The sequence below is a fragment of the Bos grunniens genome, chromosome 3, assembly GCF_055505025.1.
Source record: "Bos grunniens cultivar Pamir isolate PY7600 chromosome 3, Bosgru_T2T1.0, whole genome shotgun sequence".
Classification (NCBI taxonomy): domain Eukaryota; kingdom Metazoa; phylum Chordata; class Mammalia; order Artiodactyla; family Bovidae; genus Bos; species Bos grunniens.
Genome location: NC_141167.1, coordinates 64,060,817 through 64,088,705, shown reverse-complemented (window position 1 = coordinate 64,088,705; position 27,889 = coordinate 64,060,817). Strand labels below are relative to the sequence as shown.

The 27,889-nt window shown below is 35.1% G+C and overlaps 1 protein-coding gene and 1 long non-coding RNA gene across 6 annotated transcripts in view; one reads left to right on the top strand and one right to left on the bottom strand.

Moving 5' to 3' along the window:
* Positions 1–27,889, top strand: part of LOC147375717 (uncharacterized) — a 284,991-nt gene that overhangs the window by 103,618 nt on the left and 153,484 nt on the right. The gene's annotated exons all lie outside the window — the stretch shown is intronic.
* LOC147375720 (calcium-activated chloride channel regulator 1-like) lies at positions 54–27,889 on the bottom strand. 5 transcript variants are annotated; one of them, XM_086390924.1, is made up of 15 exons: positions 27,790–27,889; positions 26,741–26,921; positions 25,576–25,716; positions 25,235–25,382; positions 24,360–24,468; positions 20,999–21,179; positions 18,760–18,987; positions 17,720–17,944; positions 13,623–13,800; positions 11,879–11,979; positions 11,298–11,522; positions 10,897–11,167; positions 10,132–10,302; positions 9,373–9,612; positions 54–4,399 (listed from the first exon to the last, which is right to left on the bottom strand). In XM_086390924.1, the coding sequence occupies exons 2-15, from the start codon at positions 26,897–26,899 to the stop codon at positions 4,059–4,061; spliced, it is 2,718 nt and encodes a 905-aa protein (XP_086247050.1). In that variant the 5' UTR covers positions 26,900–26,921; positions 27,790–27,889; the 3' UTR covers positions 54–4,058. The 5 variants fall into 5 exon arrangements, with proteins under 5 accessions (XP_086247050.1, XP_086247049.1, XP_086247051.1 ...); XM_086390923.1 differs by having other exon boundaries at positions 27,794–27,889; XM_086390927.1 differs by lacking the exon at positions 54–4,399 and adding an exon at positions 5,251–5,503.

Sequence of the window (27,889 nt, the reverse complement as noted above, 5' to 3'; positions counted from 1 at the left end):
CCTGCAAGCCATATGCCATGGCCAAAAAAAAAAAAAAAAAAAAAGCCAGCAAGTAGAAATAAGCATTTTATTTTATAATGAGTTAATAAATGGATTTTTAAAATATAAGGAATGGTATATTCATTTTGCCTTAATAATTAGAACTAATAAGCTGAAGTACTTAGGAAATTTATGACTTTCGTACATTCACGTGCACATTTCAAAGAGTTATATAATACACAATGAGTATAGCAAATGTCCCTTTATGGATCATTGCCTTGTTGGGGTGAAGGGGCTTGTATAACTCAATGAAGCTATGAGCCATGCTGTGCAGAGCCACCCAAGATGGATGGGTCATAGTGAAGAATTCTGACAACATGTGGTGCACTAAAGGAGGGGATGGCAAACCACTTGAGTATTCTTGCTGTGAGAACCCCATGAGCAGTATGAAAAGGATATAAGACTGAAGAGGAGCCCCCTAGGTTGGAGTGAGTGAGTGAAAGTTGCTCAGTCGTGTCCAACTCTTTGCGACCCCATGGACTGTCCATGGAATTCTCCAGGCCACAATACTGGAGTGGGTAGCCTTTCCCTTCTCCAGGGGATCTTCCCAACCCAGGGATCAAACCCAGGTCTTCTGCATTGCACGTGGATTCTTAGCCTGCTGAGCCACAAGGGAAGCCCAAGAATATTGGAGTGAGTAGCCTATTCCTTCTTCAGTGGATCTTCCTGACCCAGGAATCGAACTGGGCTCTTCTGCATTGCAGGTGGATTCTTTGCCAACTGAGCTATCAGGGTTGGAAGAGCATATGCTACTGGGGAAGAACACAGTACAATTATGAATAGCTGCAGAAAGAATGAAGTAGCTGAGTCAAGCAGAAACAATATTCAGCTGTGGAGGTGTCTGGTAGTGAAAGAAAAGTCTGATGCTGTGAAGAACAGTATTGCATAGGAACCTGGAATATTAGGTCCATGAATCAAGGTAAGTTGGATGTAGTCAACCAGGAGATGGTAAGAGTGAGCATTGATATATTAGGAATCAGTGAACTAAAATGGATGGAAATGGGTGAATTTACTACTATGGGAAAGAATCCCTTAGAAGAAATGGTAGACCTCATAGTCAACAAAAAAGTCTGAAATGCAGTACTTGGATGCAATCTCAAAAACAATAGAATGATTTCAGTTCATTTCCAGGGCAGACCATTCAATGTCATAGTAATCCAAGTCTGTGCCCCAGCCACTGATGCAGAAGAAGCTGAAGTTGATTGGTTCTGTGAAGACCTACAACACTTTCTAGAACTAACACCAAAAAGATGTCCTTTTCATCATCAGGAATTGTAATGCAAAAGTAGGAAGTCAAGAAATACCTGGAGGAATAGGCAAGTTTGTCCCTGAGTACAAAATGAAGCTGGGCAAAGGCTAATAGAATTTTGTCAAGAGAACACACTGGGCATAGCAACCCATAGCAACACATAGCACACACACCCTCTTCCAAGAACACAAGAGATGACTCTATACATGGATATCACTAGATGGTCCATACCAAAATCAGATTGATTATATTCTTTGCAGCTGAAGATGGAGAAGCTCTATAAAGTCAGCAAAAACCAGACCACGAGCTGTCTGTGGCTCAGATCATGAGCTCCTTATTGCAAAATTCAGGCTTAAATTGAAGAAAGTAAGGAAAACCACTATGCCATTCATGTATGACCTAAATCAAATCCCTTATACAGTGGAGGTGATGAATAGATTCAAGGGAGTAGATCTGATAGACAGAGTACCTGAAAAATTATGGAGGGAGGTTCATTGTAACATTGCATAGGAGGCAGTGACCAAAATCACCCCCAAGAAAAAGATATGGAAGAAGGCAAAGTGGTTGTCTGAGGAGGCCTTGAAAATAGCTGAGGAAAGAACAGAAGCAAAAGGCAAAGGAGAAAGGGAAAGATATACCCAGCTGAATGCAGAGTTCAAGAGAATAGTGAGGAGAGTTAAGAAGCCCTTCTTCAGTGAACAATGCAAAGAAATAGAGAAAAACTATAGAATGGGAAAGACTAGAGATCTCTTCAAGAAATTTGGAGAATACCAAGGGAACATTTCATGTAAGGATGGGCACGATAAAGGACAGAAACAGTAAGGACCTAACAGAGAGAAGAGATTAAGAAGAGGTGACAAGAATATACAGAAGAACCATACAAAAAAGATCTGATTGACCTGGATGACCATGATAGTGTGGTCGCTCACCTAGAGCCAGACATCTTGGAGTGTGAAGTCAAGTGGTCCTTAGCAAGCATTACTATGAACTAAGCTAGTGGAGGTGATGCAATTCTAGCTGAGCTATTTAAAATCCTAAGAGATGATGCTGTTAAAGTGCTGCACTCAGTATGCCAGCAAATTTGGAAAACTCAGCAGTGGTCACAGGACTGAAGAAGATCAGTTTTCATTCCAACCCCAAAGAAGGGCAATGCCAAAGAACATTCAAACTACTGTACAATTGCACTCATTTTATATGCTAGTAAGATTATGCTCAAAATCCTTCAAGCTAGGCTTCAGCAGGGTTGAACTGTGAACTTCCAGATGTTCAAGCTAGATTTAGAAAAGGCAGAGGAACAAGAGATCAGATTGCCAACATTGCTGGATCATAGAGAAAGCAAGGAAATTCCAGAAAAGTATCTATTTTTGCTTCATTGACTATGCTAAAGGCTTTGACTGTGTGTATCACAACAAACTGTGGCATATTCTTAAAGAGATGGGAATTCCAGAGCATGTTACCTGTGTCCTGAGAAACCTGTATATTGGTCAAAAAGCAACAGTTAGAACTGAACATGGAACAACTGACTGTTTCAAAATTGGAAAAGAAGTACAACAAGGCTGTATACTGTCACTCTGCTTATTTAACTTCTTTGCAGACTACATCACGTTAAATGCCAGGCTGTATGACACAAGTTGGAATCAAGATTTTGGGGAGAAATATGAAACTCCAGTACTTTGGCCACCTCATGTGAAGAGCTGACTCATTGGAAAAGACTCTGATGCTGGGAGGGATTGGGGGCAGGAGGAGAAGGGGACGACAGAGGATGAGATGGCTGGATGGCATCACCGACTCGATGGACATGAGTCTGAGTGAACTCCGGGAGTTGGTGATGGACAGGGAGGCCTGGTGTGCTGCAATTCATGGGGTCGCAGAGTCAGACACAACTGAGCGGCTGAACTGAACTGAACTGATCAACAACCTCAGATATGTAGATGATACCACTCTGATGGCAGAAAATGAAGAGGAACTCAAGAACCCCTTGATGCAGGTGAAGGAGGAAAGTGAGCTTGAAACTGGCTTGAAACTCAACATTCAAAAAACTAAGATCATGGCATCTGGTTCCATCACTTTGTGACAAATAGATGGGGGGAAAGTGGAAACAGTGGCAGATTTTCTTTCTTGGACTCCAAAATCACTGACTATTGTGATTGCAGTCATGAAATTAACAGACCCTTTCTCCTTGGAAGGAAATATGACAAACCTAGACAGTGTATTAAAAAGCAGAGACATCACTTTGCCAACAAAGATCCATTTACTCAAAGCTATGGTTTTTCCAGGAGTCGTGCATAGATGTGAGCATTGGACTATAAAGAAGGCTGAGTACCAAAGAACTGGTTCTTTCAAACTGTGGTGCTGGAGAAGACTCCAGAGTGTCCCTTGAACTGCAAGATCAAACCAGTCTATCCTAAAGAAAATCAACCCTGGATATTCATTTGAAGAACTGTTGCTGAAAATGCCAATATTTTGGCCACCTGATGCTAAGAGCTGACTCATTGGAAAAGATCCTAATGCTGGGAAAGATTGAAGGTAAACAGAGAAGAGGACAGCAGAGGATGAGATAGTTAGCATTACTGACTCAAATGAACATGAATTTGAGCAAGCTCTGGGAGTTGGTGATGGACAGGGAAACCTGGCATGCTGCAGTCCTGGCGTCGCAAAGAGTTGGACACAATTTAGCAACTGAACAACAAGAAAATAGCAAGTTAAATCCTAAATAAATGTGTACCAACTATGTATAACATTGGTTATCAGTGCTGACACAATTCCTAGTTTAAAATACAGAGAAAATCATTGGTAATCCCAAAATTGCCAGAGTGATTTCAGAAATCTTGGTACCCAGATCATGGACACTGTCTTCTGGTAGAGGAATAAATTTGATTGCTTGTACAATGTGAGAAACCTCTGAGATGAGATTGGCTTCATTAATGGCTTGGACTGAAATATAGAATTTGGTGCCATTTTCTACTCTAAAATGTTCTGGCTTAAATTCAAAATTTTCTTTTGAGCCGGCCTCCTTAGGTATTAGATTAGAAGTATTCACTAAAGTCGCATTGTCAAAATCTTCTTGACGATCCATGAAACTCTTACTTATTCTTATAACGTAGCTGTTGGCTGGAAAATAAATAGATATTTCATGTATGTTAGGATCACTAGGATGCCTTATTGCTATCACATCAGTTTATATTTAGGGGTCCATCAGGAATGCACACTGGTTTTTTTGTCTGGTTATTCCATCTTCTTTAAGAACACATATATGAACAGTTTTTTATCTAGTTATCTAATCACAAAGAATTTAATTCAGAATTGTATATTACTAAAAATGGAATATAGATTTAAAAATAGAAGTATGAAGAACTGAGTCTACTTTTGATTTAGAACAAGGAACACAATAATGTTTGAGTATAGTAATGACATTCAGTAACATTCAATACCCTTTGTCTATATTATTTTTCATTAAGCTGAGAAAGGGAGTACTAGGATGTATGAGTAGGAAAGCAGATAAGTAGAGTGGGAGCCAGGGATAAAGACAAAGAGCAAAGGAAGGCAGAGAATTTAGAATGTGTACTAAAAATTAAACATGTTTAGGAGCTAGGCAGACTTTAATTTGTACCTTAGTTCTACTTTCTAGCTGTAACAAAGAAAACTTTAATTAATCTTTCTTACCTTAGTTTTCTTATCTGTAAAAAAGAGAATCAGTCATTCAATTCAACAAATATTTATGGAATTTTATATATGAACATTATATAATGTAATGTATAATAATACATGAAAAGTGTTTAGCACAATGTCTGGAACTTAATAAATGTTTGAAATATTAGCTATTATTATTGTTATTTTATCAAGAAAGGAAAGAAAGATGCTGACAAATGTTTCATTCAAAATGCTTTAGAAATCTACAGGAGCCATAAATAAAGAAATATATTTTAACATGAAATGCAATGAACAATAAGACATAAAATATCTTTTTTTGCAGTGACTTTATTTTTTCATGAAATATTGAATATTTTCTAGTATGTGGTGAATAGCTTAAATTTATTGTTTTCTTTTAAATTCAGGCCCTATGCCTCACATTTGGGTCTTCTAATAAATAGGTCCTATCAATCTGATCTAGTCCACTACTCTTCATATCCTCTCTGCATTTAATTTCTGTGGATCTAACTATCCATCCATCCATTCATAAGATGAATACCATATGATTTCACTTATACGTGGCATCTAAAAAACAAAACAAATGAACAAATATAACAAACTAGAAACAGACTCATAGATACAGAGAACAAACAAGCATTGGCTAAATGGGAGGTGAGTAGGGGGAATGAGTGAAATAGGTGAGGGAGATTAAAAGGTACAAACTTCCAGTTACAAAATAAATGAACCACAGGGACGAAATGTATGAATTAAATGTGAATTAAGGTGAATTAAGTGAATTAAGTAATATTTAAATATTTAATTTAAATATTTCATTGTGATATTTTGCTTTCTTGACTTTGATCATATTATTTGATTCCTTTTCTCCCTGACATGAATCCCTGGAATGTGCCTCCCTCTCCCTATCTATGCAAATTGTACTTATTCTTCAAGGCCCACCCAACAGGAGGTCCACTTTCTTCATGAAGTCTTGGTCATGTATTTCATCCCTTGGTAACTCTCTTCCCTGAACTCTGTTGCATGAAATTTAGTTTTCCAGTTTTATAGAGGTTCAGTTTATCTTTCCAATTTGAATGTACTATTCTTTAGGACAAAAATATGTTTTATACTCCTTTTGTATGAACTAGAGTACCTGGTACTGTGTTTGGCATGTATTTGGCCTCCTTAATTACTTCTAGGCCCCAACAGACATGAAAAGGTGCTCAGTCTTAGCAATCATCAGGGAAATGCAGATTAAAACTACCTCACACCTGTCAGAACATACATTATCAAAAAGACAACAAATAACAAGTGTGGTAAGAAGGTGGAGAAAAAGGGAACCTTCTCATCCTATTGGCGGGAATGTAAATTGGTACAGCCACTATGGAAAACAGTATGGATATTATTAAAATCAAAAATAGAGCAACCATACAATTCAGCAATTCTGCTTCTGAATGTTTTTCTGAAGAAAACAAAAACACTAATTTAGAAAGATATATGCACTTCTATGTTCGTTGCAGCATTATTCACAGTAGCCAAGATATAGAACAACCTAAGTATCCACTGATAGGTGAATGGATAAAGAAGATGTGGTGTGTGTACAAACAAACCTGTAATGGAATATTACTCACTCATAAAAAGAATGAAATCTTGTGTTTTGTGACGTGAATGGACCTAGAGGGTATTATGCTAAGTGAATTAAGTCAGACAGCTAAGATGAATACCATATGATTTCACTTATACGTGGCATCTAAAAAACAAAACAAATGAACAAATATAACAAACTAGAAATAGACTCATAGATACAGAGAACAAACAAGCATTGGCTAAATGGGAGGTGAGTAGGGGGAATGAGTGAAATAGGTGAGGGAGATTAAAAGGTACAAACTTCCAGTTACAAAATAAATGAATCATGAGGATGAAATGTATGGAATGGAGAGTATAGTCAATAATACTATAGTAACTTTGTATGGTAACAGATGGTAACTAGACTTAAAGTGGTGATCATTTTGTATTGTATAGATATATCAAATCACTATATTATATACCAGGAACTAACTTAGTGTTGTAGGTCAATTATACTTTAATAAAAATACTACTTTTTGGCCAAAAACAGTTATTCAGTTGATGCCCAAAATGACAAAATTAGTGGATCATAAAATATTAAAATTATATCTACATGTTTTAGTATTTCCAAGTCATCTAGTCTGATTTGCATATATGACTGGTATGGAAATTGGGTCCCAGTAAACTTAAGTTTATCACAGATCCCTGGTGGCTCAGATGGTAAAGCATCTACCTACAGTGTGGGAGACCCAGGTTTGATCCCTGGTCAGGAAGATCCTCTGGAGAAGGAAATGGAAACCCACTCCAATACTCTTGCCTGGAAAATCCCATGGATGGAGGAGCCTGGTAGGCTATAGTCCATGGGGTCACAAAGAGTCGGACACAACTGAGCGACTCCACTTTCACTTTCAAGCTTAAGTTTTTCTTTTAAAATTATATAGATAATTATTTATTTTTTGATATTGCTAATACTTCCTTTTGTAATGAGTAGGGGTAAAATCTGGTAGAACTACATCTTCCTATTTGTTACCAGGAGAGAGGGAGATCAGATCCCACCTGTTTTAGGTATTTGAGGTTAAACACAGTGAAGTTCTTTCTTTCCCAATGTATGTATGAAATATTTTCTTCCATCTTTTAGTTTCTATAATCAGTATAAGGAACATTTATTGTGAATCCAGTCTTGATCTAAAGACTTGGTCTTAACTGAATTCAATTTTAGAATTAAACATTTAGTCAGATAGTTTCATTTATGGATTTCTAAGTGGCAGTATTTTTTCTTTTCACCATATTTTTAATGGTCAAGTGTATTTCAGAAGCTGTCATGATAAGAGTCTCAGTATTGAAGTACAAAGAGCTCTTCATAGGTATTTTATGTTTCCTTTGACTTCAGAATGATTTTTTTCATTGTATAATAATGACAAAGAGAAATATAGCTACATAGGAAGTGAAAGATTAAGAAGCATTATTTCTTTTGAGAGAGCCTATAGTAAGGGATGTATTATAACACAAGGGAAAGAGCATTAAAAGTGACTTTTCAGCACTAACAACCTCTGAGATATTGTCTGTTGATATGCATATTGCTTTCATTTTACCACCTTAAAGGGAAAATAACAAGATTGGCTTTATCCTATGAGAATCTGCTAGTCTAGCACAACACTGGAATATGGTAGACATTCAATAAACACTAATTTAATTCAGTTAAATTTAAAGCAAAGCTAAAAGTGATTTAAACTTTTAAGAATGTGGGCAATTTATTATGAGGAAGTTACAGTAGTTATGTATGGATGTGAGAGCTGGATTATAAAGAAAGCTGAGCACTGAAAAATTGATGCTTTTGAACTGTGGTGTTGGAGAAGACTCTTGAGAGTCCCTTGGACTGTAAGGAGATCAAACCAGTCAATCCTAAAGGAAATCAGTCCTGAATATTCATTGGAAGGACTGATGCTGAAGCTGAAACTCCAATACTTTGGCCACCTTATGTGAAGAACTGACTCATTGGAAAAGATCCTGATGCTGGGAAAGATTGAAGGTGGGAGGAGAAGGGGACAACAGAGGATGAGATGGTTGGATGGCATCACCCACTCGATGGACATGAATACGCTTTGAATAAACTCCGGGAGTTGGTGATGGACAGGGAGGCCTGGTGTGCTGCAGTCCATGGGGGTCACAAAGAGTCAGACATGAGTGAATGATTGAACTGAACTTGAATGAATAAGATAATTTGGCATTGAAGTTTAATTCAAACTTCATAGCTAAATCTCTGCATATTATCCTCTCTCTCTCTCTGGGACATCTTCACTTAACTTTCCTAACATCTCTCATTCTTTAAGACTTAGGTCAGTAATAGTCTTCCCTGAAAAGCCCTTTAAGATATACCTTGTGATCTTAACTCTCAACTAGAACTGGCTATCCAATGGCGTATCTCATCATATTCTGTAAAATTATCTGTTTATTTGCAGAAAGTGTCTTTTCCACCTAACTGTTGACAATAGGGATTATTTCTTATGAACCTAACAACATTTGAAAATTTAAAAAAAGATCAATGAATGAATGAAATTGTTCAAGTACAGATATACTTAGAAAAAATTTTCCCTGTTAGGGAGAAAGGAATGCAAAAGAAAGCTGTTAAGTCAGTCTTCTAAGATGGTTCATATTTTGAGAGGCAGTTTGGCACAACACGATCTGATGAGAGTGAGTTTAACTACTAATTTATTAAATATAGAAGTAATTTGGGGCAGTTCATTATCTCTTCAGGCTTATGTTTTCACATACATAAATGGGTGACCCATAGTAGACCATCTATGCATGTTATTTATAAATAGGACATTAGAAAATATTTAGCAAATGAAAGCCAATGTATGTAATATTTTAAAATGTAATATCAAACTTACCTTTTCCTTTATCTAGGACATTGCCAGGGGCTGTCCATGAAAGTTGAATATAATCTTCTTTGAACTTAGCCTCAAGATCTGTAATTTTACTGGGTGGGAACACAGAAGGGTGATTACCAGGAGGAGGAGCTCCTGATACAGTAAATGACCCTCCAGAGGTTAGTCTGCTAAAGTCTTCTATTTTAGCTTTTGCCAGGTCATCTTTGACTTCAGGTCTGGGTGGGTTCAGTATAATTTTACCTACCAAAAAAAGAAATTTTGTAACTTTTCATATTGTGATGTCTTTTCATATAATCTCATTTGCAGCTGTAGGTAGTTAATGTTGATTGATAGCAGCCATTGAAAAAGTAACAGCTTTTAGTGAAAAAAAAAAGCTTGTTCTATTGGTGTCATTTTAAAATTGATGAGGAGACATTATGAAGTGTTAGTCCTATCATTTAACTTATCTGTCTTACTTCTTGATTCTAAATTCTCCAATGACAAAGATGGTGCCTTACTAATTTTTGTAGCTCCAACATCTAGCAAAGTGCTTGCCACAGTAAATTTTTTTCAATATAAATGAAGTGAACTTGGGAGATGTAAAGAAAGCATATTGTAAGTGTAGTCCTATGCTAGTTCCCTTATCATAAATATGGTTTTGAAACAAAGAGGTGATTATATAACTATATAGTTAGGTTTCCCACAGTACCTTTTATTTTGAATGCTTGCCACATTAATTTACCTAAATAAATGACACATTTCTGTTTTAATGCTACTTACCGTTTTCAACGTAGCCTGGAACATATAGAACTTTGTTCTGTGGTTGTCTTAAATTTAGCCTAGCCGTGTTGTTTCTTGCCTGTGCATGTACTTTTAAACTGTATCTACCATTTCCATAGTAATCTGTAAAGTATCTTGAGTAGATGCCATCATTCTTGACAGTATCAGCACCTTGATATTGAAATGTTATATTAGACATACAACAAAGTAAAATATGACAATATCAGCTGTGTATGAGCACTAGTGATGGAAGCTCTTTTGTGAGATAGCATAGCACAATTTTCTAAAATATATGAACCCTAGAATCAGACTACTTGAATTCGAAGCTTGGGTTGACAACTTGCTAAATCTTGACTTTGAAAAGGTCTAATTCATAGTAAGCATTCAGTTAATATTAGCTATTATTATTTCATAAGATAATCCTAACAAAAAAGAAAAATATAACTAAACTGGAAAAAGATATGCAAAACACTGACACTAACGAAAATAAAAAATTATTGTGCTCTTGGAAAAAATAAAAATTTTTTTTTCATTTTACATGGAAAAAATAAAATTACTTATAAAATTCAAAGAAGATAAATGTACTCATGTCTATACCTAGACAAGATAACTAAGTAAAAAGTTAAAAAGCTTTAAAAACATTAAAATTAAATTTAATTCACCTAAAATATGTTTCATTAGCATATATAGGAAATAATGACTTTTGAGGCATGTGACTATAGTAGGATTTTAAGTTCAGTGGAAGTAGATACAGATTGTTATTACCTGCACCATTGTCCCAGAGCTCCAATGTTACTTGATGTCCATCTTCGGTTTCTATAATGGCTATTACACTGATTCCCAGTACAGGCAAAAACCCTTGACTGACTTGTGCATAAACAATCATTGGGCTAGGATAATGTGCTGTATGTTGACTCATGTGAGCTGTTGCAATTACTGGGGGTGTAGTAGGACTTCTTGCTCGAGTGGTCACTGTCACTGTTAGCATTTGAGAACTGGCATGATTATTTAGAAGGCTGTAAGTCCAAGTACCTGTCTAAAAATTAAAAAAAAAAAACTATTTGAGAGCTTTTGTAATATTTTCCTACTCCCATGTGAGATGTTATTTTCATTTTTTTCCTTAAAATTGGTTGATAAAGCATGGAGAAAATAAAAAATATTCTTACCTCTGCAATACCAGGTATTTGCAGACGAGCAGATCGAATATTTAACTTATCTTCTTTGAAATCCGAGGTTTTATATTTCTTTCCTTTTGGATCTTGGAGAACAATTTCTGGTTTTTGTATTGTCCATGTGACAACAAAGAAAGTGTCATTTCCAACTGTACTGTCTACAGGCACTGTGCCGTTTACTCTTTTCCTTCCTGTAATTTTCAAGGCTTTGCTTTCCAACTGTTACATAAATATAAACAAATCACATGAAACTGATTTGTTATTCCAGTTACAACATTTCAAAGTTTAGTCAGTTCAGAGTAATTCTAAATATACTTTTAAGATTTTAATTAAAATAACTAAGAATTATTTTGAAGAAGTTTGCAAATAAAATGCATTTATATTGATAAAAATAGAAGGATCAAAGAAAAAGTGTCTGTAAATATTACATAAAGCAAATTCAATAAGGATGTTTTCTGGACACCCAAAATGTTTTCAGGCAGATAAGTTATTTATTAGAGAAAGAAACTACTATTTAGGATAATAAAAATGTGTTACAAGTGTGAAAAGGCAAAGAATTTTTTAAAGATACCAACCTGAATAGCCTGCTGAGTGATGCTTCCACTTCTAGATGAAATTCTACTGAAAGCATTAGTAAGGCCAGTTATGTCTTTATTGGCAAAAAAACGATATCCTCCTAAAATGGAATTTTGTTTACTTTTATAATTTTATTTTATTAAAAAAATTTATTGGAGTATAGTTAATTCACAATGTGTTAGTTCAGGTATACAGAAAAATAAATCAGTTATACAAATGCATTTATCCATTCTTTTTTAGATTCTTTTTCCATATAGATCATTACAGAATATTGAGTAGAGAGTTCCCTGTGCTATATAGCAGGTACATACACACACACAGACACACACACACACACACACACATAAAGTAGTGTTCATATATCAATCCCCATCTCCCAGTTTATCCCTCCTCTACTCCTTTTGCCCCTGGTAACCGTAACCATGTTTGTTTTCTACATATGGTACTCTGTTTTCATTTTGTAAATAAGTTCATTTGTACTAGTTTTTTAGATTCCACATATAAGTGATATCATATGATATTTGTCTTTCTCTAATTTACTTCACTCAGTTTGACAATCTCTGGGTCAATCCATGTTGCTGCAAATGACAATATGTTGTTCTTTTGTATGACTGCATAATATTCCATATTGAAGGCAGGAGGAGAAGGGGATGACAGAGGATGAGAAGGTTGGATGGCATCACTAACTCAATGGACTGAGTTTGAGTAAGCTCTGGGAGTTGGTGATGGACAGAGAAGCCTGGTGTGCTGCAGTCCATGGGGTCACAAAGAGTCAGACATGACTGAGTGACTGAACTGACTGAATATTCCATATGATACTAATTTTAAGTGGGAAAATCATTTGCTATTATGCTCTTATCAATATACTCTAAAATACATTTTAAAATTTCTTTCTAAACTTACAAAAGATGAATTTCCCAGACTTTAGGAACTTTTATTATATCAGTATCCTAGATGTAATGCTACAATAAGTAAACCTTGCTCAAAATATATTAGAAAAAAGGAAAAACTGGCCAAAAAAAAGTTTTTAATCATTAGATTTAAGTGCTTGCCACATTAGTAAAGCTGATGTAATCTCTAAATAATGTTATGAAAATTAAAGATATATTTTTTAAACTAGCTGCTTATTCTCTGGTTATATCTAAGATACACCAAAACAATTAGAGAATGACAGTTTAGAATAAAGTAAAATTGATTAAATGCAGATAATAAATGATACAGGAATTAATGAAGAGGGAGATAATTTAGGTGTCAGAAGCTGGAAAAGAATGGATTACAGAGAGCAAGATTTGGTATTCAGGTCTCTGACTATAGCCTTGGGCAAATAATTTGTGTTCTCTAGGTCTTACATTTCTTCCTCAATGAAATAGTGCTATCTGAATCTCTACTATAAGATTAAGCAGGTAAGATACTGAATATTCCAAGAATTTTGGAACTGCACTTGAGTAAGTCCATAGTGACCCTGGAGAAAGAAGGTTCATCTTGATGGTACTGGTAAAAGTGATGAGAAATGAATGAAGACAGAAAATGTTGACTAATGTTAAAAGAAGCTAGTTATAGGTAGAAATAGAAAATGGGAGTGGGAGAAGAAAGACATTAATTTGAAGGATGAGGACAAGGAAAGGACAAAGATTAATTTTTTAAGACAGGAAAATTTTGAGCAGTTTGTAGTTTAAGGGAAAGAGCTCCTGGAATGAGAGAAACTGAAAATGTATGTATTCAAATTCTATTTCAAAGGTTTACCTGTCATATTTGACAATGTCTCCAGTTCTTTGGCAGCAGAGGGTCCCAGAGCAATGGTGTGGATGATTGCACCACTTCGTTTTACATCCTCAAAGCATGAATTTATTTCATTATCTTCCCCATCAGTTAATAGTATGATTTCAGAACCAGAAGTACTCTGGTCACTGTGGATAATTGCCTGATAGTGAAAACCCAGATTATTAATTAGATTATATCTAAATAAACTAAGAATAAACTTGTTCTTTGGTCTTGGAGAAGTCATTATGCATCAGAGTAGGCAAAGGGAAACTTTGTATTGTCATTCCAGGTTGAGTTGGTTTGAAAATGAGTATAATGTACAATGGTCATGTAGGTTTCCAAAGGCAGGATGTTAACAGTGCTTTCACATATACGCAAACTACCCAAGAAAGAAAGAATAAAACACTTAGAACACTATCTAACTCACAGTAAATACTCAGTGAATGTTAGCTATTATTATTATCTCAGGAGGTACTTGGGACAGAGGCGGATGACCCAGACAGTTTTGAAAGTTTGCAGACTAGACATTTGTAAAGCTGTGACTGAAGGCCAGTGTGCAAAGTTAAATGATGTGACTTGTGCTTTTTAGTGCATAAAAGCTAGTTGATAATTGAATCTCAGGGTTTCCTGGAAAAAAATTGATGTGTCATGAAGAGTTCATGAATTTATCAAGTATTATAATTTGGAGGAGTATTTTCCCGATTTTTTTTACTAAGAGTAGTGACTAAGACAATTTACTCAGACAAATTGAGAATAAATTCTAGCTCTGCCATTTGCCAAGTAGAATAGCTAGTGTTTAGTCTTTTGGAGAAGGCGATGGCACCCCACTCCAGTACTCTTGCCTGGAAAATCCCATGGACGGAGGAGCCCGGTGGGCTGCAGTCCAGGGGGTCGCTAGGAGTCGGACACGACTGAGCGACTTCACTTTCACTTTTCACTTTCATGCATTGGAGAAGGAAACGGCAACCCACTCCAGTGTTCTTGCCTGGAGAATCCCAGGGACGGCAGAGCCTGGTGGGCTGCTGTCTATGGGGTCTCACAGAGTCGGACACGACTGAAGCGACTTAGCAGCAGCAGCAGTCTTTCATTTATGTATATAAATATAATTTATATTTATAGTAGGGTTCTATAAATAGCTCGGATTCTTTACCAACTGAACTATCAGGGAAGCCCAATAAATAGCTCAGTGTAATGATTACTTTTTTGAACTTCAGAGTAAGAAAGATCAGGTTTTGAACCATGGATTTGCCAATTACTGACTATATGATCTTGAGAAAGATATTTAATTACTCTGAAAATCAGTTTTTGTGTGCAAAATGGGCATGGTAATAGTGCCTGACTAAATAGTAATGATAACAATAAAGTAAAATTATGAATGTAAAGCATTTAACATAGGCACTAATGTAATATGTGCTTAATAAATTTCAGACATTTTATTATGATTCTGTAAGTAAAAACATGATTTCATTATATAAGTAATTAAGAGGTTTTTACTTATTTGAATGTATTGATGGTATGATATAATCTCTTCAGCTACAGAGTCTGGTCAAAATGTTGTAAGAAATATATCAAAGCATATTAATAAAAACATATATGAATCAATGTGTGCAAACAGTGTAACACATTCCCAAAATATAGCACTCTCATATTTTAGAATTGAATAAACATACATAAGAATTATGATTTTTAATAGCAATCCTTTCTTGGGTACTTGTTTAATATTTTTATTGAATTATAGTTGATTTACAATGTTATATTAGTTTCAGGTGTACACATACAAATTTTCTATTTTGTGAATTATATTCTAAAGTCATTACAAAATAATGACTATGTTTCCCTGTGCTGTACAATGTATCCTTGTTGCTTATTTATTTTATACATAGTAGTTTATATTTCTTAATACAATATCCTTATATTGCAGCCTCCTCTCTCTTCTCCCTACTGATTACCACTAGATTCTTCTCTATATCTGTGAGTCTGTTTTGTTATATACAGTTGTTTGTGTTATTTTTTAGATTCAGCATATAATTTATAACACAGTTTTTGTCTTTTTCTGTCTGACTTATTTACTAAGCGTAATACCCTGTAGGTCCATCCACATTGTTGAAAATGACAGAATCTCCCTTTTTTTGCTGAGTGATATTCCATTGTATATATGTATATATACATACCTACACACTGTGCTGTGCTGTGGTTAGTCATGCAGTCGTGTCCAACTCTTTGCAACCCCATGGATGTAGCCCACCAGGCTCCTCTGTCCATGGGGATTCTCCAGGCAAGAATACTGGAGTGGGTTGCAATGCCCTTCTCCAGGGGATCTTCCCAACCCAAGGACTGAACCCAGGTCTCCTGCATTGCTGTCTGAGCCACCAGGGAAGCCCTACGTGCACTACATCTTCTTTATTCATTCATCTCTTGATGAACCCTTGATTTGCTTCCATATCTTGGCTGTTTTAAATGATGCTGCTATGAACATTAGGGGAGCAATTATTAGTATGACATAGTTCTCATAATTAAATGAAATAAGTACTATTATTTCTTTTTCCCCCAAAGAAAAAGAAATGCAAGAAGGCAGAGTGGTTGTCTGAGGATCATGACCTCAGGTGTCATCACTTCATGAAAAATAGAAGGGGGAAAAGTGCAAACAGTGACAGATTTTCTTTCTTGGGCTCCAAAATCACTGCAGACATTGACTGTAGTCATGAAATTAAAAGATGGTTGCTCCTTGGAAGGAAAGCTATGACAAGCCTAGACAATGTATTGAAAAGCAGAAACATCACTTTGCTGACAAAGCTATGGTTTTCCAGTAGTCATGTACGAATGTGAGAGTTAAACCATAAAGAAGGTTGAATGCCAAAGAATTGATGCTTTCGAGTGGTGCAGAAGACTCTTGAGAGTCTCTTGCACAGCAAGGAGATCAAATCAGTCAATCCTAAAGGAAATCAACCCTGGATATTCTTTGGAAGGACTGATGCAGAAGCTGAAACTCCAATACCTTAGCCACCTGATGCCAAGAGCTGATTCATTGGAAAAGACCCTGATGCTAGGGAAAATTGAGGGCAGGAGGAGAAAAGGATGGTAGAGGATGAAATGGTTAGATAACATCACTGACTCAATGGGTATGAGTTTGAGCAAACTCCGGGAGATAGTGAGGACAGAGGGGCCTGGCGTTCTGTAGTCCATGGGATTGCAAAGAGCTAGACACGACTTAGCAACTGAACAACAACAACTATTACTTTCCATATTTCATTAATTGAAGAAACAGATTTTCTGAGTTGAATAACTCATCCAAGGTCCTTTTACTAGTGAATAATAGAACCACAATCTCAGGTTTGTCTGGGTCTGGAAGTTATGTGTTTTCTTAAACCAATATGCTTTACAGCAAATATACATCACGAGGAAAGCCAAGAGATGACATTAACTAGTGGCCCAGATACAAGTAATAATCTCCACTTTTTAGCTGAGGCAATGAGAGAATCAATGAAGGGAAGGAAATACTTTTCTGTTTTTGTGACTGAAAGAATATAAATAAGCTAAAACAGGGCTGTCTTATGTTGGAAGAAATTCAGATGAGTACTGGATGCAGTTGAATATAGTGCTCAAAAGTTGCTTGAAACTTTTGATTTCACAATTTTTATTTCAGTAAACTTCTACCCACATATCTTGAATTTGGTACTATGCTTGAGGAACTACCTCTATTTCTGTGATTTTTAAATGTCAATTTAATTTGATGAACTGAGATTTTCTTTATCCATAATATAAAAATATTACTAATCTCCCTCTTCTACAATCTCCTTAACAGCATTATTTTTTTCCTCATAGTGATTCAGGCTATGTAATGCTAAAGAAAAGAGGAGTTTCTCAGTAAAATCATGGTGATTATGTGCTCACAGAATTTTTCTTCCCTTTAATCACTTCTCAGTGGAACTCAGTTTTTCAGGAGTATGGACAATAGAAATTCTTCTAAAATTATTTAAATGAGAGACCTCTAAGCTCATGACACTTGTTCTAACAGAGCTGGAGAAAATTAAAAGGAACAATAAATGTGAATGATATTTAGAAAAGCATTTTTATTTTACCTGGAATCCTGCTTTGAGCCCTCTACAAATTGAAGTTCCACCATTAGCTACTTGAGGCAGTTTTGCAGTGATCTTTTGGTAAACATTATCATCAGTTATTCTTGTTAGATGATTTTGGATTTCAGCAACACTGTCAAAGGTAACCATCCCAACTAAAGATCCCTTTTCAATAACTTGAATCAAGTATAGTTCTGCTGCTTGATTCATTCGAAAGAGACGGTCTTCCTGTAAGAAAAAAGATGTCTGAACAATTCCTGAGTTTCCTCCAATCCTAACAGATTGGTGAAAGACAAAGTTTATGGGTCAGAGATCATGATAATAATTGATTACTCTATTTTAGAGTTTAGCTTCATTATATTAAAAAGAATATTAATGAAAAATTAAAAATTAGTCATGCCTTACTTGGGAAAGTCTTTAACAATTTATACCTTCTTTTTTAACAATAAGGAAATCATTTTAAGATGCACACAAAAATGTTTTTTGCAATATAATTTTTGATAAGAAGATTTTTGTACTGGATACAAAAATATCCAGTAATGGGAAGTTGACTAAATTATATTATGTGCATATGATACAGTCATTAAAAATTGTGTCATGTAATCATTTTTTCCTTGGGGAGTATTTAAGGTATAGTAAGTAAAAAAATCATATTATAAAAATTATGTAAGATATCACATTTTTGAGGAGGAAAGACAAATACATGAGCAGAAAAAATGACATGGAATGACATAGGAATGACATGCTCAGTGGTGGAATTATGGGTGATTTTTGTCTTTTTTCTTTGTTCACTTGTGTTACTTCCTGTTTGTTAGAACTAAAAGTTAAAGAATAGACATCATCCATGATACAATAACTTTAACATTTATTTTATTTTAGTATATTATCCTCTAGTGCTTGTCCACATAAAATCGTCGTACTAAAATTTGTTAGAATAATAAAAATATTTTTTACTTAGCTTAGTAGAGCTGAACCTAAGATTAAATTGTATTTCTATTAGCTTAAATATCTTAATTAGGAGAGCTAACAAATAAATGTCTTACTGCAGACATGCTTCCAGATTTATCAAGTACCAAACAGACTACCCGCTGTTTGGACTTGAGCAATGAAAATGTAGGATGAGTCGGTGGATTCATTTCTGTCATGGGAGATGTATTCTGAAAGTCAACAGAGTTCATGATTACATCCCATGTGCTTTTGCCATTGCACATTTTGTTTTGTAGGTTTGGAGCTTCTGTATTGTGTGTTTTTTCTGTACAAAATTCGGTCACCTGGAAAAAATCAATTGAAAGACAATAATAGGTAACTGATGAACCATTGTCTTCCTTTCCAAACATATACTTGGCTGTCTTATACGTCCTCCACAGATTTTATCTCTTGACAAGTAAAAATTATTTCATAATCTAACATTCTCACATCCATTTTGTATATTGAGTGGAGAGAAAGCAAAGTGAAACTGTCAGTATGCACTGGAAAGTCATTTGGTGATTCTTTTAGGTATAGGTTGATCATAACACTGGGGGACGATGATGGCTGACACAACTGCCTAAGTTGTGGGAGTAATGAAATTTCAAGGAAGAACATAATGGACTTGAATATTCATTATTTCAGAGCATATTTCTCCTGGGTCTGAGCTTATGCCCTGGGTATAGATGCTATGCAGTGTATTTAGTTTATGTTACAATAATTAGAAGGGAATATTATTACATACAAGATATATAGTTAAGGTACAGTACTTATCTCTGAGCCGTATCTTATATAGCTAATCGTGCTACATATTTCAATTACATGGTTTTCTTTCTTCATTGTTATTTATTTTCCAGGTAGGCAGCATGAGTTATCTCCTCAGAGGCAAATGCTTTGGAATTTATAGTTTGGTGCAGACAGTACATTTTCCAATTATCCTCTTGTGTTACGTGATCTGATAACTAATGGATGCTCAATTCTTTGGCTACCTTTGTGGATCCAGATGCAACAGATTACAATGAAAGATCTAGAATCACACTTCAAATACTCCCAGAAGGGAACTTTATTAGGCTGGAAAACAATTTATACTTAAATATCTCATTGGATTTCTTTAGGAGTTTTAGAAGAAAATATAAAGTCTACATTTTTACTCAAGTCTTTCATTATTAATGCCCTAGATTTCACAATTTTAAATCTTATTGGAAATAATAGGCCTTTACAAACCTCTACCCTTAGAAGTCTATGTTATTAGTAATTTTATTTATGAAAACTTGCGCCTTTTAAACCTAGAGGTAGTATGCTTTATTTTGATTAGTTGTTTTTGATAACTTCATAGGTTTTGTATTTAAAAGTCTTTTTTATGTGTTTGGAAACTTTCATTAGGTAACTATAATATGCTTACATTAATTAAGTTGAATTTACCCAGAGAAAGAGACAATTCCCTATTATCCAAATATTTTATACATTTAAAAAATGAAAAATTTTAAGTTTATTTTGTACTCACCTTATGCTAAGTACTGTGATCATACTTTATTTATATTAATTCTTATAAAACTAACCACAGTAACACTGTAAAGTGAGTATTATAATTTTCGTTTAAAAAGCTAGAGAATTAAAATCTTAGATTTAGCAATTTGCTCTTAGCGATACAGCTTTAAAATGACAGACTGGAGTTTTATATCAGCTCTGTCTAACTCCAAGGCACTTGTTCTTCTCTTCTGAGCTTCATACATTTAACCAGATATTTCAAGTCAAACATTAGCTTTAGAACTTGAATTATTGTGTTGTTATTTTTTAATTGGTCAGATTGGTGATTGTGAACCATTCTGCTTTTGTTGTTCTGTAGAGACAGAGCCATTTATGTTTTCAAAATATCACTTTGCAAAACTTAGTGTACTTTAGTGTGGAGGTAATGGAAAACAGAGACTGTCAGTACTTTCCAAAGCTACAGAATGAATTACTTTGGAAAAGTAGTATGAATTGAATAACACTTAGAAGAAAAAATTAAAAGTAAAGTTGCAGTTCTAGACATAAATCCACAGAAGTCAATTGAGGAAAGCAATGTTATAAGAAATTCTGTGATGCTAATAAGAAGGATACAGTTCTACCTCTGAAGGAAAAACAAAACAAAAGAAAACAGAATAGTGAGAAAGGGTGGAATAATTTCCAGATACACACTGGCAGGACTGAATAAAATAGCTGTTAATTAACTGTCTTAGTAACTTTCCTTATTTCTATTGGTATGGAAAATTCAGCTTCCCTAATTAATTTTCCCTAGAGGCTTCCTTTGTGAGACTAGAAAAAGAAGGTACTTACAGAATGGAGACTTGGCATAAACATAATGGATTCCTTTGCAGTCTGGGATTTTTTTGGAAGGAATGTACATTTTGCTTCATACAGCCCTGTCTGTGAGTCACGTCTGCATAGACTTGTTATACAGCTGCCTCCAGGGCATTTCTTGAAAACCACATTAATACCAGTAATATGAGTTGAACATCTATGGTGAAAGAATTAGATTACATTTATCCATGAAGGCTAGATAAATTATGAATAAATATTAATATCCTAAAATCATTCCCTCAGTGATATTTTGCTATAGACCATGTACCATCATTCCATTTTAACAAAAGTAGGCAGAGCGTCCTACCCATTTACTATCAGTTTCAACAAGAACAATGATGTTAGTTTGTATTTATCAATAGTTGTTGCTTGTGACCTTGAGCTAAAGATGATAATTCCTTACAGGCACATGGAAATTGAATTAAGAGACACAGAGGAGTTGCTCCCTAATGGGTAGGGAAGATTCAACGTTATTCTTAACACTCTCTTAAATTTCTTATGTATGCTACATATATACTTTTATAGATAGACATGTATATTGCTATATAAGTGTTTACATATACACATATATAAATACAAGTATTATGTATATTTGTATGTGAGAGAAGCCCATGCACATTGCTTTGGGAACAATCTCAAGGATATATAACCCCAAGTGGATGGAAAGGAAAGACACTTACGGAAGAAGCATTTAAACTGAGCCTTAAAGGATGAGCAAGCGTTGTCTGAATAAGGGTGGTGGTGCTGGGAGGAGTTGCATGGGAAGAGGTGAGATTAATTAGTGTCCTGGGTTGAAAGCCTAGGCTGTGAAAGATTCTAGGTGGCTTAGTACACATAAAGCAAACAACACAAAGGCATTTTTCTACCACACTTCTTTTTTCTAATTTTTATCCTAAAGACTTATTTCCTATTACACTGATTTCAGTTGTTCTTTCGTACTCATTAACTACTCCATGTGCCTGATAGTTTTAATTTAAATATCTCATCTATTCAAAAATAGGACCTATCTAAATCTGTCCAGTTTTTTCCTTATAAAATCAGTTTTCTCACTTATGAAAAGTACTCCTTTTCTTTAAGCTCAAGATTAAATGAAAATGAAATATATTTAACAGGAGGTTGTAACAGTTTAGTTAATTTCAATGAAACAGATTCACATTGAAAAGCTATGAATCAAATGGAATGAAAGATTGTGTAGGAAGTTGAACTCTAATTCTCAGATCTTAAGGTTTAGGTTACAACTTTTTTCTTTCTTTTTCTTCTGATAATTTGTTGTTGTTCAGTTGCTAAGTCAGGTTCAACTCTTTGCGACCTCATGGACTGCAGCACGCTAGACTTACCTGTCCTTCCCCATATCCCAGAGATTGCTCAAATTCATGTCCATTGAGTTGGTGATACCACCCAACTATCTCATCCACTGTCGCCCCCTTCTCCTCCTGCCCTCAATCGTCCCCAGCATCTGGGTCTTTTCCAGTGAGTTGGCTCTTCACATTAGATGGCCAAAGTATTGGAGCTTCAGCTTCAGCATTAGTCCTTCAGGACTAATTTCCTTTAGGATTGACTGATTGGATCTTCTTGCTGTCCAAGGGATTCTTAAAAGTTTTCTCCAGCACCACAATTCAAAAGCATCAATTCTTCAGCGTCATTTTTATGGTCCAACTTTCACATCCATTCATGACTATTGGAAAAATGATAGCTTAGACTATACAAACCTTTGTTGGCAAAGTGATGTCTCTTCTACCTAGGTTTGTCGTAGCTTTTCTTCCAAGGAGCCAACATCTTTTAATTTCATGGCTGCAGTCAGTGTTCACAAAGATTTTGGAGCCCAAGAAAGTAAAAATTGCCACTGTTTTCACTTTTTCCCCACCTTTTTGCCATGAAGTGATGAAACCAGATACCATGATCTTATTTTTTTGAATGTTGAGTTTTAAGCCAGCTTTTTCACTTTCCTCTTTCTCTCTTATCAAGAGATTCTTTAGTTCCTCTTTGTTTTCTGCCATTACAGTTGTATCATCTATGTATCTGAGGTTGCTGATACTTCTTCTGAAAATCTTGATTTCAGCTTGTGATATGTTCAGCCTGACATTTTGCATGATGTACTCTGCATAGAAGTTAAATAAGCAGGATGACAATATACAACCTTGACTTACTCCTTTCCCACCTTTGAACCAGTCAGTTGTTCCATGTCAGGTTCTAACTGTTGCTTCTTAATCAACATATAGGTTGCTCAGGAGCCAGGTAAGGTGCTCTGGTGTTCTCATCTCTTTAAGAATATGCCACAGTTTGTTGTGATCCACATAGTCAAAGCCTTTAGCATAGTTGATGAAACAGAAGGTGATGTTTTTCTGGAATTCCCTTACTTTTTCTAGGATCCACCAAATGTTGGCAATTTGATCTCTGTTTCCTCTGCCTTTTCTAAATTCAGCTTATACATCTGGAAGTTCTTGGTTCACATCCTGCTGAAGCCTAGCTTGAAGGATTTTGAGCATAACCTTACTAGCATGTAAAATGAGTGCAATTGTACAGTAGTTTGAACGTTCTTTGGCACTGCCTTTCTTCGGGATTGGAATGAAAACTGACCTTTCCCAGTCCTGTGGCCTCTGCTGAGTTTTCCAAATTTGCTGGCATATTGAGTGCAGCACTTTGACTGCATCATCCTTTAGGATTTGAAATAGCTCAGTTGGAATTCCATCACTTCCTCTGGCTTTGTTTGTAGTGATACTTTCTAAGGCCCACTTGACTTCACAATCCAGAATGTCTGTTTCATGGTGAGTGGCCACACCATTGTCTTTATTCCAATCATTAAGATTTTTTTTTGTATAGTTGTTCTCTGTATTCTTGCCACTTCTTAATCTCGTCTGCCTCTGTTAGGTCAATTACCATTTCTGTTGTTTATCATGCCCATCCTTGCATGAAATATTCCCTTGATATCTCCAGTTTTCTTGCAGAGATCTCTAGTCTTTCTCACTCTTTTGTTTTCCTCTACTTCTTTGCATTGTTCATTGAAGAAGGCCTTCTTAGCTCTCCTTGCTATTTCCTGGAACTCTGCATTCAGTTTAGTATATCTTTCCCTTTCTCCCTTGATTTTCACTTCTCTTCTTTCCTCAGCTATTTAATACAACCCCATGAATAATGAAATTATTCCCCAATTTTGGTTGATCTTTATTCCAAAGTGTAATACACAGAAGTTGTTCAACATATTTGTAGTGCAACAGGTTGGATTTTGCCATTAATTGGGCAAGCACTCAGCCACTGAGATAACCTTTGTTGGCCTAGTATAGAAAATTAAAAAGTCATAAATGAAAAAATTTGAAAACAGATTTGTTCAGTAGGATGATACCTTGTTGCTTCAATAGTGTTCTTTCTGGAAATATAGAATGGCTGGTCCACATTATACTCATCAAATATTCCCCAGCGGAGATGGGCCCACTCATGGACAAATACTCTGCCTATGAGAGAATATTGCCACTTATAAATTTGCATTTACATTATAAATATCCCTGCTTTTTGAAAGTTCATTTAAACCACTTCACTTTTATGAAGAATCCATCTTAGTACCTGTTTTCACTAATGGAAAGAAATTCAAAGAAGATTTTTGCTTTTATGAAAAAAAGGTCAAAAGCTAAAATAGTATTCAGCACTTGTTTTGCAGCCAGCAGTTTTACAACAGCACACAAACAGAGCAGGAAGAGCAGCATCATCAAGCTTCTCTGTGTTTAGCATCTTGGTATCAAACCCTATAGATCTGAACTCTGTCTGTGAACATCTGTGCTATATCTCGACATATTTTGTGCATCTGTTAGCAAGATGTGTCCTCAGGTAATTGCTTCATGCTGTATACCATTTTGACTTATGAACGGTTGCATAGGAACACTGCTTTGGGATAGTAGGGAATCCTGTATTTAAATCCAATCTCCTTATATTTTAAGTCTCCCTTTCCCACATAATCAATCTAATTCAGTCAAGGAAATCTAGAAATTGACAACTTTCATTAGCCCAAAGAAGTTAAACTGGGTTGGTATCAATAAATGGCTTTTTAAAATTAATTTTATTATTAAACACACATAGAAAAAGAAATATAATTAGTTGAACATAACCAATAAATTTCCAAACAAAGGTATTTTTTCCTTTAAAAAATTTAAGAATACATTAATCACAATGTTACATTTGTTTCCAGTGGAAATAAAAATAGAAGTATAAAATAGACAACCCTACCTCGGGACCCATAGATGTGGAAATTATTAGTCAACAAGAAGTTTGGAGTAAAATGTATATATTTTCCTTTTTCTCCACACCTTCCATATTGCAGTGTATAGGGATCATCTCCATATTTTAGATAAGGATTAGCAACTATGACATCTGCCTAAAAAGCAGAACAAACAAACCAAAACAGACCCCAATAACAAGAGAAACAAGAAATTTTTCATCTAAAGTAAGACCAGCAAAATTGCTAATTTAAATAGTAGTCATTAGTAATTACTAAAAAATTATGAGTATTAATTTTTAAAAATCACAGGGAGAAAGAAATAGTTTAGGAGCTAAATAAAATTCCCTACCTGGTCATATGATTCTTGTTTTGGTATGAAGTACTCAGATTTTGATTTCCAGGTCATTGGAATTAAAATGCTCACATTCCTGAAATAAACTCTTCGTTTGGTGGCATGAAACAGGTAAGTAGAAGCTTCAGTTACCATTTCCTGACAAAATTAAATTGTAGTAACAATTTAATTGTAATTACCTTGTAGTAACAATTTCACAATGAACTTGAGAGTATACATACAAACAATAAGCACCCTTCCCCAAATATTTTGTCAAAGACTAACTGAAAAATAGATTATACTTTACTGTATCTCTCTAGTCTGTAGACTCTCATTTTTGTATACTAAGAAATTAATTCTTTAGTTTTTATCTATCCATATCTGCATTCAGCATGATGGGTTGGAACTGAGAGTGAGGGTGTTAGGTGAGATATAAAGGTGATTAAGATTCAGAGTCTGTTAGCAAGTTGCTTATTGAACTGAACAGAGATGCTTAAAATTGGGCTGGAAGTTTGAAGTTTGGTAATTTTAAATTGCTGTTAATTGAAAAAACTATTTTGCTAGATTCATTTTGAGTTATCTTCTCATATGGAATGTGCTCATAAAATGCAAAGTTATATCAAGCAGTAATTTTCTAAAAATATATAGGTTATTGGCTTCAAATTCTGTTTTTGCTACTTATTATATGATTATAAAAATCACTTAACTTCTCTCAGTTTATACAAGGGTAACTAGTAATCTAAGAATTTCAAAATTTTCAGAATTGAACAAATATGAGGAATGAAAAAAATTGAAAAAATGTATAAGATAATGACCTCTAGAGAGGGTTTAAATGTAGGTTAGTTATGTAAACCTTATAAAAAGTAAACTTCATAAAGATAAAACTTGAAAATCATTCTCTAGTAGCTTGAAGGTCTTTATTTTAGCTTACTGTATTGAAAAAAACATTAGTAGTTTGAATTTCATGATTCATTAGGGACTAACTAATGCTACTAATATATGATACATAATACTTACACTAAGCAGATATTAATCTTGACAGTTTAGATACATGCCATATAAATGATGAGTATTGTCAAAGCAGTTTTGGAAAGTTATAACTCTGTGTGAATGTTTATGACTAAGCAACATGAGTTGAAAATACTTAATGAAATAAAAATAAATGAATAAATTTTTATCTCACCTTTATGTTTTCAATGAGTTTTTCATCTTCTGGCACACTGGGGTTAATTGCAATGACAACGCCATCATACCCATTGTTAATCAAATTTACTATTGAACTTTTCATTCCAGGCAAGAGATGCAAAGTTAGGAACAGAATAACATTCAGACAGAGCACCATTTTTGCACATGTTACAGTAAACCTATTGGAAATGTAAGGAAAGTATTTATGTATCTGTTAACTCAGAGATATGACTCTAGCAGCAGCAGCAGCAGTTTGTACTCTGTTCTGCCGAAAGATTTATGGTCTGCTGAAACACTCATTTTTAGGCCCAGAGGACTGACCAATAAAATAACCACTCTACATTTTAAGCAAGAAATAAAGAAGGTTATTATGTTAGTAGTAAGTTACAGTATGAGGACAAGTAACATAGAGATATATATGCATGTATATATACCCTTGTAGCTTATTTATTTTATACATAGTCATTTGTATCGCTGTTCTGCCAAAAGATTTATGATCTGCTGAAACACTTTCAGGTTCAGAGAATTGACCAGTAAAATAACTACTCTACTCTTAAATAAGCAGGAAATAAGGAAGGTTATTATGTTAGTAATGTTACAGTATGAGGACAAGTAATATAGAGATAATTATATATACATATGTACATTGCCAGGGGGCTTCCCTGGTGGCTCAGATGGTAAAGAAAATGCCTGCAATGCAGGAGACCTGGGTTCGATCCCTGGGTTGGGAAGTTTCCTGGAGAAGGGAATGGCAACTCACTCCAGTATTCTTGCCTAGAGAATTTCATGGAACCTGGCAGGCTCCAGTCCATGGGATCGCAAAGACTCAGACATGACCAAGTGACTAACACACACACATATACATTGCCACAAGAAATACATGTGTGTGTGTGTGTATATATATATATACACACACACACACACACAAACATATATCACCAAATTAGAAAAGCTTCTACATCTAGATCCAGTTTGGAGTACCAGTTGGAAGATCCACAAGTAGTATAGCAAGAAACAAATATATACATCACCAAACTGGGGACATACCTACATCCAGATTCAGGCAATGCTGGAAGACCCTGGAATAGCACTCTGGAGTCCTCAATTGAGAAGTCCCAGGCATGTGTCCACCCACACGTGAGACTTC

Coding starts and splice junctions, on each gene's coding strand:
- LOC147375720 (XM_086390923.1), bottom strand. Junction 25,383..25,575: donor AACAAGAATCATATGACCAG/GTAGGGAATTTT, acceptor TCTGCTTTTTAG/GCAGATGTCATAGTTGCTAA. Junction 11,168..11,297: donor AAATACCTGGTATTGCAGAG/GTAAGAATATTT, acceptor TTTAATTTTTAG/ACAGGTACTTGGACTTACAG.